This window comes from Carex rostrata, chromosome 4 (genome assembly GCF_964058835.1).
Source record: "Carex rostrata chromosome 4, lpCarRost1.2, whole genome shotgun sequence".
In the NCBI taxonomy this organism is placed as follows: domain Eukaryota; kingdom Viridiplantae; phylum Streptophyta; class Magnoliopsida; order Poales; family Cyperaceae; genus Carex; species Carex rostrata.
In genome coordinates, this window is record NC_135921.1 from 13,537,414 (window position 1) to 13,549,965 (window position 12,552).

Below are 12,552 nucleotides of genomic sequence, written 5' to 3' on the forward strand. Positions count from 1 at the left end.
CATCAAGATGTTTGGTGAGTTTAATTGCAAAATCTATTAGATTGGCTTTAAACAATAAATCTAAACTGTTGAAATCAATTTACTTCACGAGTGATGAATTTACATGTAAATTTTTTAGAATTTAGAATTAATCTTGTATAAAGTCAAGTGGTAAAAAAATATTCAAAAAATGGATGCACTAAAATTAATTTATAAACTTTCTAATTTTGACTGCTTGACTTTATACTAAATAATTCGAAAACTTAAAATCTTTGCACGTAAATTCATCACTTGAAAAATAGATGGATTTCAACGGCTTGGATTTGTCGTTTGAAACCGATATAATATATTTTGGAGTTAAGCTCACCAAACACCTTGGTGAGTTTAAGAACACCCTAATTTTACTATAAGTTATCAAATTATATGCTGGTCGTTTAACTCAAATTTGCACGAATTTAAAACATTCTTTATATTTCAAATCTATGGTTCGACTGAGACTTCTATTTCTGTATTGCAGAGATTAGGGGTGTCAATGGGTACAATACTAGTAGAGTGAAATCATTCTCATATCCATACCCACTAAGAATTGATCTTATTCATACCCGTTAAGAATTTTTCTTACCCTATCCTACCCATATCCGTTAAGATTAGCAGGTAACGAAACGGTAATGAACGAATAACGAATAATACAAATATAATAGTTTTATTATTTTTACAAATAAACTATCAAAACTTATCATGTCTTACATATGCAATAACAATTGATAATATAAAATATAAATATGCAATTAATTCTAAGAGCATCTACATCCCTAAAACTCAAAAGGATTTCTAAATAACTGTTAACTAATTTTTAAAAATTATGGTCTTTAAAGTTTCTAACTCTCACATCCCTGAAACTCATTTTAGAGTTTCTATTAAGCCACGCCAGCAACAAATTAAAAAGGGGAAACAATTTGAGCCAATCATTTGGCCAACATAGAGTTTATAAACAGTTTCTTAATAAGAAACTTTCCCGCATAGTTTCTAAATAAGAAACTCTTTCACATCCCTGAAATTGGATTAGAAACTGCCACGTCAGATTAGAAACTCTAATAGTTTCAGGGATGTAGATGCTCTAAGTAATAGTTTTTTATTAAGCAAAAAAAAAATCACAAATATATAATTACCCGGTAACCAACGGGTACGAAATAATCTTTACCCGTACTCATATCCTTACACATTTATCTAATAAAAAAAAATCCTTACCTATATTCATACTGAATAAATTAACAAAAAAAAATCTTATCTATATCCATCTTATTGAATAGCATGTAAACGGGTGTCATTAACACCCCCAGCAGAGATGTTCACTCGGCACGCTGTATGACTGTATCATAATTTTCGGAAAGCACCAAAGAGACTTCTATTTCTGGCGTGCAATGATCAACCACAGTGCTTCCGAGTTCCGACTCCGTGCAATGACTTCTTAACATTCCCTAGTTCTGGCGTGCACGCTCCGTCCAGATTCCAAATATCCAATCCCTAATTGGGAGTTGGGACCATATCGAGTCGTCTGTGTACAGTACGCATGCATCTCACAGTGTGAATATTCTCTGTCAGATTCAGCTCACAGGACTCACGTTTCCATACACTCCATTCCATCCTGCGGTATCCAATGCCAGTATGCCACCCACACAAAGTTGCTTCGGCATTGACTACTGGAGAACCAAACTGACTCTAGAGTCTAGACCACCAAATCACCAACCCAAAGTTCACACCACATGTCCCAATCCAGCGCTAACTTGCGTACTTCGATAATAGATCGATTGATCCATCGATCATCAACCAATGGAGGGAATGAGCCGCCTTCAGCCTCTCTTTCTCCTCCCCCTCATCGTCTCACTCTTCGCCGTCTCTTTCTCTGCCTCCATTGACCCATCCGTAGCCAAGCAACAGAGCAACGACAAAGTAAATAGCCTCCCCGGCCAGTCCTTCAATGTTAGCTTCAATCACTACTCCGGGTACATCACAGTCAACGAGGAGAGCGGCCGCGCTCTCTTCTTTTGGTTCTTCGAGGCTGTAAAGGATCCCGATTCCAAGCCCGTTGTGCTCTGGCTCAATGGAGGTAAGAAATCCCTCTTTGCCATTGTCTTTGGTTTGATTGATGTTCAACCTCAGTCCATTGATCTTATATTTTATATTCATGCCAATTGAGGCTTAAACACTGGTCTTGGCTGTAGTCTGTAGAAAGCATGAAGTTTATGCACATTGATGTGTTAGCTTCAGTCAATTTCAATTGTTGTACTCCGAGCATGAATATTAATGTAAAGCGTTCAATTTCCTATTCAGACACAACTTGCTTGATTTCAATTCTCATTTCTTCTTTATGGGTTCTGACTACAAGTACATTGTGATTTGGTTCTCATAATATTGGTAAACTTGGGATTTTTTTTTATTGTAAATGCTAGCTTATTAGGAAGCAGTCGAGCAAGTGTTTGATGGGTTGCAGTAGATAGCTAACTCACTTTGTTTTAGTTGAATTACTCAATCTGACAGGATAATGATGTTAAGTAACAATCAACACTCACGTCTTCCTAAAGATAACTCAATTAAGCACCAAAAAGCAAATACAGAAAGAACATAAAATAATATTAAAACCTAAATACTCAACCAGTATAGATTAGGCTACCACCATTCTTAATATACTGTGAATTTCGATTTATTTATTGATCTAGTTTTTGTTTGTACTTTTGGACAGGACCTGGCTGCTCATCAGTTGCTTACGGTTTGGCAGAAGAGGTGGGCCCCTTTCATATCAACCCAGACGGAAAGGGCATCTACCTTAATCCCCATTCTTGGAATCAAGGTAAATTGTTGGCTCCTGACATTTTTACTTTTTTGATATAGTTTGGTTGATCCTTCCTGATGCTGGTTGAATCCACAGATTAATAAGATCAAAATGAGGATTGCCATCTGACTGGCAGTTACCTGGATGAACCCCAAAAATAGAAGCCCCAACAATCTGAGTAGTAATTAATGCTGTGTAATAGAACCAATACAGTGCCAAAATCAATGTACAGGCTGTGACCCTTGCTCTCTTTATAATTTAATCTTTGATTCTTAATTTATCAGTTGCGAACTTGTTATTCGTTGATTCACCGGTGGGAGTTGGTTATTCCTACTCCAACAACTCTAAGGATTTGGTAACCAATGGGGACGAAAGGACTGGTCAGTAATTATCTTTTTTTATTTTCTCTTAATTGATTATGTCTATTGCTTGGTTTAATTTTAGTTGAATTATTGGCCATGGTAATTTGGCCGTTTTTAAAGCCAAGGATTCCTTGGTGTTTTTGGAGAAGTGGTTTGAGCGTTATCCACAATTCAAGGAGCGTGAACTTTATTTGATTGGAGAGAGCTATGCTGGTAAACAAACAAACTAATTTTATTTCCTTCTAATTTTTTTGTCCATATCTAATTATATAATTTTTAAAAGTTTATGTTATTTTACATTTTGATAGGTCATTATGTGCCACAACTAGCTCAAGCTATAGTTCACTCTCAAAAGTCTGGTGGAAGCAATTCAATCAATCTCAAGGGCTACATGGTAATTATGTAAAAGAGATTCAGTTTTAACTTTTTAGTGGTCACTGATCATTTCTACATCACTTTATATTTGGCAGAGGGAAAAAACCTCTGTGCATATTAACCTTTTCTACAAACAACTTTTTGCAGGTCGGAAATGCTTTGTTAGATGATTATCATGACCACTATGGAAATTTCCAGTTTATGTGGGCTACCGGCATGATATCTGACCAAACATTTAGGCTTCTTAACCTATACTGTGATTTCCAATCATTTATTCATGCATCATCCAAGTGCGAGAATATGCTTGATGTTGCTAGCCAAGAGATGGGAAACATTGACCCCTATAGCATCTTCACGCCTTCCTGCCCTGCAAATGTTACAATGTCACGCAACAAGTTGTTTAAGAGATTACAAGTAAGCTTATGCCATAAAACAAATTTGCAGAACTAATTAGAAACTTCACGGTTGCATTACAATATTTTGAATCCAAGTAATTAGCATTTTAAGAAGTACCGTGTGCTTTTGGAAAAAAAAGGTTGCAAAAATGGGCGAGAGTTATGACCCATGCACTGAGAAGCACTCTACTGTTTATTTCAACCTGCCAGAAGTTAAGAAGGCACTTCATGTCAATCCAGTTGTAGCATCTTCAAAGTGGGAAACATGCAGGTATGAGCTTATAATCTTGTAATCATGAAAAGAAAAGGTGAGCGAATGATTTAAATCGTCCATTTAATGTGCCTCCATCTTATGTACAAGTTCATTATAGTAAACTCTATTACTGAAGTAACTACATCAAATCATTACATCTCACCTGCAATCCTACATCACTTTCTATTCATGAATGTAAAAATTATGGCATTCCAACTTCGTTTTGATGATTATCAGGAGCATGAAAAAACAATATCCAGAATTGTGTAAATCATTGGATTTTTACAAAATTATTGAAATGCTGTAGTGTTTAGTGTGCACATTGAAAAAGAGATATAGATCATCCCATAAGGATTTCTTTTCATAGTTAAATTCAAACTTTTAGTTATTACTTGAGTCCTGAAAATGGAGGCATAATCGAGCCACAAAATGCAGCCATTTGAACCATCCTCAAAATGTAAACCCTAGCAGGGTACCACCCGGTCATTTTATATAGGAGCTGGTATATAACTCAAAACTGATGTAATGGTATGTCGTTGGTCACATTATTAACATTATACCCTGTGTTTATATACATCAATATTCAATTAATGTAGGATTATCTATTCAATCGGAAGGTTTAAACCAATAGAAATTAGCCAAACCATTCCTTTCAACAAAAATGTAAATTGAACTGAGGATATTATTTGTGTAATATTGTGAGATTAAAATGAAATATACTAGAACCTTTGCTTATTTGGTATCCATTTAACCAAATTGTTTTAACCCTACTAAATTTGAGATACTCAAAACCAAAATAACTGAACCAATTGAGCACCCTTAATATAATATTTTATTGTTCTTTGGAATAGTTTGTGTGACATCAAATATATATATATTTTTTATTTTGTTGCTGTTTACTTCTTTCTGCAAATTAATTTTGTGTGAGAGGGGGTAAGTTTGAATGCCATGAGCAGGTTCAGGTCGCCACTGTGCTAGTGCAATCAGGAACAATAAGATAAAAGTAAAAGATTCACTTGAATTGCTGTACGTACCAACTGAGTGTATTATTTCTGATTTTTATTTTCTCGGCAGTAATGTGGTCAATGAAAACTGGCTGGACTCTGAAAGGTCGGTGCTTCATATCTTTCGTGAGCTCATAAAGCATGGCCTCCGTATATGGATATTCAGGTGCCATATCACCACATTTACTCTGTTATAACTTTATAGCATCTAATTATACATAATTTCCACCCTATTTTAAATCAATTATATTAGTAAATATGATCGAGTTCAGTTTAATCACCTACTCAGATATTTTGTTCTCTTTGAGTTTTGATTCAGTGGGGATGCGGATGCAGTTATTTCAGTCACATCAACACGGTACAATGTGGATGCTCTTAGCCTTTCTACAGTGACTCCTTTTCATCCTTGGTATGAGTCTGATGGTCAGGTATTGCCCAAAACCCTATCCATCTTAAAAGGATGAAGAAGTTCTATAAACTTTTAATAAAATTGCCTGAATAATTTTATCTGCTTATGGTATTGAAATATGCACTGTTATTTAAGTGGTTCTATTAAGGAATAAAAATCCAACCAGCACACCAAATGAAGAGCTCTTTTTATCTATTAAGCTTATGCTTGTACTTTGGATAAGGTTGGCCTACCCGGTTTGTGTATTGCCAGCAGATTGATCTGTGGCTGGAGGGTATATCCTTACTTATCCCTTATTTTTTTAAGGAAATGATTTGATTCCTTTTAATCCATGCGGGCCGTACCTGTTAGAGACTCTTGTACAGCATTACAAAAATTCCTAGCTACAACTGGTAAAGAGTTACCAGTATCAAAATTCCTACTTAAACTAGTACAATTTCATAAAGTAATGCATGCAAGCTTCTACTTATGAATAATTAAACAAAATCCCTAAGCTGCTGCTACTTTACACAAACAATTGATTTCCCATATTGCTCTTCTGCTGAGAATGTCTTCTCTAGTACAGAATCCTGTTCAAGGTGATGAGACATAGAATTAGACTCCTCAGTAGAAACAGCCTTGAATAAATTTATTTTGTTAAGACACTGAACTTCTTCATAGTTGTCAACCTGCCATATTGACCATGTGACTTGCAAATCTGTAACAGAATAGTCAGGTCAGTATACATTATACAAAACAGCTGACAACTGCAATTTATTTAAGACATGTCTGCAACTTTTTGCCAATGAGATATTGTTATTTGTGAGACAGGTTGGTGGATGGACCCAAGTATACGAAGGGTTAACACTTGTCACTGTTAGAGGTGCGGGCCATGAGGTCCCACTACATCGACCGAAGCAGGCGCTAACTCTCTTAAAGTCATTCTTAGCTGGAAGCCCGATGCCGACCCTAACTGAGCTAACTGAGCTGCACAGCAATTCCTAAATTACAGGAGTCTTTGCTTCTTCATGAGATCGATTCCAAATCAAATGAATTTGTTTCGCAACAATAAGAGCGTTATTATTTTACTGCTCTGATGCGTGCGATGTGTGCACTTCTTAATTTGCTTCAGAAAACATTGTTTGTTGTATTGTGGCCACGCAAATAAAATTGATAACTTATCACACATAAAATGAACCAGGAAACAACGTGATACTTAGCAATAATGCATTTGGTGTATTGTGCTCACACAGGTACAATTGATAATTATGATAATTGGCATCTAAAAACAAGAAAGATACTATTTGATACATGGCAATGAATATGTTGAACTATATAGTATAGTATATTATATTTGTTTAAATTGGCTGGAAACACTCAAGTTTGTTTTGCTTTGATCAAGTTACTTTTGGATGAACCATGGAGAATTTGTTCTCCATGAGTTAGGCTGAGGCTGCATTTAATTAGTAACACTTAGAAAAGTGGCATTAGGCCCAATCTATTGATGAGAATGCAGTTCCCACTTACATGGCCAATTTACCACGATATTTTTTCCTCCGCAGGAAAACCGTACACTTCTAGTTTTAACAATCATCACCCCTTTGAAAGTTACAATTATATAATAGACAATAGCCACTCCAATTGCTAGCAATAATTACTGATGGTGCCTTTTTTTTTATTACACTCATCAAATCGGCAGTCAAAATTAAAAGGTTAATAAATTAATTTTAATACATTTATTTTTTGAATGTTTTTTTAAATGTTTTTTGACCGCTTGACTTTATACTAAATTAATTCGAATGTTTAAAATTTTCACACGTAGACACATCACTCGTAAGGTATGCGGGTTTCAACTATTCGGATTTGTTATTTGAAGCGGATTTGACGGGTTTTAGACTTGAGTTCACCAAAGCACCAACTTAAGAACACCCTAGTTCTACTCATAAGCGAACATTAATTGCGTTGGTATAAATAAAAACTGTGGGCGATATTACAACAAATGGGCTACAATTTCTCAACTTGTTGCACAAATGGGTGACCATGTGAGAAAATTTCATTATTTTACGGCTTTTCCCTATCAGAGTCTGTACATATTTCTTGAACAATCGATACAAGTTACTGGTAATAATTTATAAAACTTGACAGCTCTGAATTCTGCATTCATACGGCAGAAGTAAACTATTTGTTTTTGTGTCGAAGAATTGATATGTAAGAGTGCAACCACCAAATCCCGGCGGCTGTACACAAATCATGACTGTTCTCTTTAAATAATCAATTAGATATATATAGAGAGAGAGAGAGTGGCTAATATGCTTTCGGTAGCATGTGGACCGAAGTGCTACCGGTCCAAATTTGATTTTTCAAAATCCAAACGGTCGATCTGAACAGTTTATCTTGTTCTCCATATTAATATGTGCCTGGAGACCAAATTTTATATTTTTCTGAATTTTTTTACTATTTATTAAGTATTTTACAAAATTGTTGATCCAACGGTGGCTGCTGATTTTACTGTTTTGTTAAGCCACCGTTGGATCAACAATTTTGTAAAATACTTAATAAATAGTAAAAAAATTCAGAAAAATATAAAATTTGGTCTCCAAGCACATATTAATATGGAGAACAAGATGAACGGTTCAGATTGACCGTTTGGATTTTGAAAAATCAAATTTGGACCGGTAGCACTTCGGTCCATATGCAACCGAATGCATATTAGCCTCTCTCTCTCTCTCTCTCTCTCTATATATATATATATATATATATATATAGAGTACGGCTAACGTGCTTCCTCTAGCATATGGGCCGAAATGCTTCCGGTGGAAATTTGAAATTTCAAAATCCAAAAAGTCGATCTGAACCGTTCATCTTCTTCTCCATATTAATATCTGCTTGGAGACCAAATTTTACATTTTTCTGAAATTTTTTACTATTTATTAAGCCACTTTGAAAATCGCTGATCCAACGGTAGCTTCTGATTTTTACTGTTTGGTAAGCCACCGTTGGATCAGCAATTTTCAAAATGGCTTAATAAATAGTAAAACATTTCAGAAAAATGTAAAATTTGGTCTCCAAGCAGATATTAATATGGAGAAGAAGATGAACGGTTCAGATCGACTTTTTGGATTTTGAAATTTCAAATTTCCACCGGAAGCATTTCGGCCCATATGCTAGAAGAAGCGTGTTAGCCGTACTCTATATATATATATATATTAGGATATACTAGAACTTAGCACCTGACCTAACCAACTTCTTTTCTAATATATGAGTGGTAACTCCATTAAAGAATTAACAATTTAAAGAATTAGAACAACATCTGTGAGTCATGATAACATATCAAAATAAGATCATGCTCAAATTAATTAATCTAATCAGAACGAGGAATCCAACGTGGATCCAGACTGATCACTACTCTCGAAACCGCCTTGCTTTTCCAAGTCTTCTTTCAAAGTTATGATTTCATGCGCTGCGTCCACCATGGTTGGCCGCATTGTTGGAGAAAGCTGCGTGCAGACGAGCCCGAGCTCAACCAATTCAACCAGGACATCTCTCTTTTGCTTGTTGTAATATATTGGGTTAGACAGCAACTGCGGGTCCCGCAAATGAGCCCCTGATACTATGGCTTCGATGTCATGCGGGTAGTGGCTTTTCACCCAATCCTGTAGCGTTTGTCCTTCATGGAAGATAATATCTGTTGGCCTTTTGCCAGAGATCAGTTCAAGAAGAAGCACTCCAAAACTATATACATCTCCTTTTATTGAAGGATTTCCTCCTAATCCATATTCTGCACATGAAATAAAAACTAGTTACTACATATTAATTTTGATACAATAATAATAACTAATAATTAAAACACGTATATGAGTAATATGACTATTGTTTGTAATTAAATCCTGGCTTGACATACCTGGTGCAATATATCCAATAGAGCCTTGTAATAAACCGGTCATGGAGTTGCATGGAGCTGATTCGGCGAAGAAATTGTTTTCATGCATATCTCCTCTCTCTCTTACCAGCCTTGCGATTCCAAAATCAGATACGACAGCTCGCATATCATTATCCAGAAGCACGTTGCTTGGTTTCAAATCACAGTGCACAACCTTTACAGGAGAATAGTGGTGCAAATACGCCATACCTTCTGCCACATCAATCAAGATGCTCAGTAACTCGTGCAAATACAATCCCTGGCTTGGTGCATCGGGTGGATGAAGGTAGGTCTCCAGGCTACCATTTGGCATTAATGGCAGAACAAGGGCCTTGAAATCTGGTTTGCTGCAAGTGGTGATGACCCTGATAAGGTTTCGGTGCCTCGTCCTTTTGAGCACTTGGCATTCTCTCTTGAAACTTCCTGATATCTCAACACCACCATTTCTTGAATCCAACACCTTAACTGCAATCTTAGTTTTGTCATGCAGAGTCCCCTCGTAGACTTGACCAAACCGACCGGCTCCAATAAGCCTCGAGTCAGAGAAGCCTTTTGTTGCTGCCACCAGTTGTCGATATGTAATCCTAGGGTAGTCGTTCTCCTTTTCTACATCTATATCATTGAAACTTTTCGATTTTGTTTTGAAGCTTTCCCCTGTAGGCTTTCTGCTTGACCTTATGAAAACCACTATAAACAGTAGCACAAAAGTAGTGCCAGCTAGGGTTGCAATAACCAGCAAGAATGTATGCCGATGTAATAAAGATTTCGTTCCACACTTAGGCAACCCAGGTATAGATCCGCATAGCCTTGAGTTTCCTAAAAAGGAGTCAACCCTAAGTTTTGCAAAAATACCTTCAGTTAAAACTGCACCAGAGAAGTTGTTAAAGGAGACATTTAGCTGCTCTAGAGTTGCCGAGGCCTGTAAAGAAGGCGGCAATGCCCCGACAAGCCAATTATGTGAAACATCAAGGACTTGAAGGTAAGGAAGAGCAGCTACTGAGCCCGGAAGCGGGCCTGAGAAAGAGTTGCTAGATAAATTTAAATTCTCCAGTGCAACACAACTCCCGAGCTGGGGTGGGATTGCACCGGAGAGATTGTTTGATGAGAGGTCTATTGCAAGAACATCTTCCATCTTGCTGAGCTCAAGAGGAATTTTGCCTTCTAAAAAATTGTTTGAGAGGTTGAGGTACAGCTTTAAACTACTCAGTGCCGCCAATTCGGTAGGTATGATCCCGGGTAATTTGTTATACGAAAGATCCAATATCTCCAAGTTAACACAGTTCCCCAGGCTTGAAGGTATTACACCAGAGAGTTGGTTGTGATGCAGAATGAGTCTTCTAAGTTGCGTTAAATTGGCGAATGTATTGGGTATTGTTCCCGATAAACGGTTTCCTGAAAAATCAACTAGACCGAGATGAGTGATTTTGCCAATAGCTGGTGGTATTTCTCCTGTGAGTTCATTGTTCATCAGATACAATCTCTCGAGCTTTTGCAATCTGCATAAATCTGGTGGTATCGACCCATTTAAGTTGTTGTTCGACAGGTTTAGGTAAGTGAGATTTACGAGAAATGATATGGTTTGAGGAATGGGGCCAGAAAGTTGGTTATCTTCTAAGTGGAGTTGGCGAAGGCTCGGTGAAACCTCACCAATGAGAGGTGGGATCCACCCAAGAAGATTGTTTCCTGCCAGTTCGATTTCTTGTAGGTTAGAGCTGTTTCTCAAGGAGGCGAAAAATGGACCGAGATTAGCAGGTTTGTCAGGGCTTGAGAGATTGTTATATGAAAGATAGAGAAACTGTAGAAGTGGCAGTTTGTCGAAGACATTTGACGGAAGGCCTCCAGTGAGATCATTTGATTCCAAATCAATCCATTGGAGGATTGATGAGTTGGATAGTGACTGTGGAATTGGTCCCCTTAGGTGGTTGGACCACAAGAGGAGGAACCTCAAGTTTGGCAACCGGCACTGGGTCCGATAAGGAATTTCCCCGGTAAGCGAGTTATTAGTCAGATCGATGTATTGCACGGAAGTACAGTTGCAAAATAATGTATCTGGAATGAAACCCGAGAGCATGTTTCCTCCCATATTGAGATACAACAACTTCGGAAGAAACCCTAATTGAGATGGAATGGGACCAGTGAAAAGGTTGTCGGACAAACTCAGCTGCTGCAACAATGATAGCATCCCGAGCTCAGCCGGGATTGATCCGGAGAAGAAGTTAGAAGATAAATCTAGCACAATGAGAAATGAAAGGGTCGACACTGCTGGATTGATTTTTCCCTCGAGATTCTGCCCCGTTAATACTATCCGGCTAACACGATTATTTAGATGATGACACTTGATGCCAGTCCAATTGCAATGGTTTGCTGAGCCCCAGTTGCCGAGAGCATTGTTTGGATCGGCAGTAATGAAGGATCGAAAGGAGAGGAGAGCGGCATGGTCGGTTGACGTGCCGTTAACGTTGGTTTCAGCTTCAGCATCAACAGTGCTGTGGTTAAAATGAAAGAATATGGATAGGAAAAAGGGGAATAATAATATCTTGACCATGTTGGCCATAATTTTGATTGATTGATTGATTGATTGATTGATTGGGAGTGTTTGTTTGAATCAACTGGTTTGCTACATGGTAATGGTTTTAAGGGGGAGGGAGATAGCTAGAGATTCAAAAGGTAGATCAAATAAAGGTGGCTGCCTAACTACCGTCTGAAATATAATAGAGACGTTAATTAAAGATTGTGTAAGGAAATGATGTACACGTCGTGTAGAGCGGATCTCTGTCGAGTTGCGTAGTTGGATTAATTAGGAGTGGTACAATGCATTTTTGGGATTATCAAAGAAGATAATGGATGATTAGTAGATGCTAATTAACATTGGTTGGTGCATGGCAAGTGGCCGGGTTTTCTTTAATAATAATTAAGAGCTGAGATATTGACACTGTCTATAGCTTTTAATTTGCCGTTGATTTGAGGGAAATGTCATGTTATATATTAGGCAAAATTAGTTATTTGTCACTCCAAAATCTTCAAATTTAAAAAATGTCATTCTAAAA

The 12,552-nt window shown here is 37.1% G+C and overlaps 2 protein-coding genes across 2 annotated transcripts; one reads left to right on the plus strand and one right to left on the minus strand.

Moving 5' to 3' along the window:
• The first annotated feature begins 1,647 nt into the window (after nucleotides 1–1,647).
• On the plus strand, nucleotides 1,648–6,862 carry SCPL29 (serine carboxypeptidase-like 29). The gene is made up of 10 exons (XM_078301685.1): nucleotides 1,648–2,086; nucleotides 2,720–2,827; nucleotides 3,094–3,189; nucleotides 3,292–3,384; nucleotides 3,480–3,565; nucleotides 3,694–3,960; nucleotides 4,082–4,212; nucleotides 5,269–5,364; nucleotides 5,518–5,626; nucleotides 6,418–6,862. The coding sequence occupies exons 1-10, from the start codon at nucleotides 1,810–1,812 to the stop codon at nucleotides 6,589–6,591; spliced, it is 1,437 nt and encodes a 478-aa protein (XP_078157811.1). The 5' UTR covers nucleotides 1,648–1,809; the 3' UTR covers nucleotides 6,592–6,862.
• Nucleotides 6,863–8,863: 2,001 nt separating this feature from the next.
• Nucleotides 8,864–12,132, minus strand: LOC144553502 (Leucine-rich receptor-like protein kinase family protein). The gene is made up of 2 exons (XM_078301686.1): nucleotides 9,488–12,132; nucleotides 8,864–9,364 (listed from the first exon to the last, which is right to left on the minus strand). Exons 1-2 carry the CDS (start codon nucleotides 12,057–12,059, stop codon nucleotides 8,952–8,954), a joined length of 2,985 nt encoding a protein of 994 aa, XP_078157812.1. The 5' UTR covers nucleotides 12,060–12,132; the 3' UTR covers nucleotides 8,864–8,951.
• Between the last annotated feature and the right edge of the window lie 420 nt (nucleotides 12,133–12,552).

What these genes read in the sequence shown, in the direction of transcription:
- SCPL29 (XM_078301685.1), top strand. Translation starts at nt 1,810, where the DNA reads ATGGAGGGAATGAGCCGCCTTCAGCCTCTCTTTCTCCTCCCCCTCATC. An exon ending in TCAATCTCAAGGGCTACATG is followed by an intron (nt 3,566 to 3,693) that starts GTAATTATGTAA and finishes AACTTTTTGCAG; the next exon opens with GTCGGAAATGCTTTGTTAGA. An exon ending in AGTTGTTTAAGAGATTACAA is followed by an intron (nt 3,961 to 4,081) that starts GTAAGCTTATGC and finishes TGGAAAAAAAAG; the next exon opens with GTTGCAAAAATGGGCGAGAG.
- LOC144553502 (XM_078301686.1), bottom strand. Translation starts at nt 12,059, where the DNA reads ATGGCCAACATGGTCAAGATATTATTATTCCCCTTTTTCCTATCCATA. An exon ending in TATTGGATATATTGCACCAG is followed by an intron (nt 9,365 to 9,487) that starts GTATGTCAAGCC and finishes TTTCATGTGCAG; the next exon opens with AATATGGATTAGGAGGAAAT.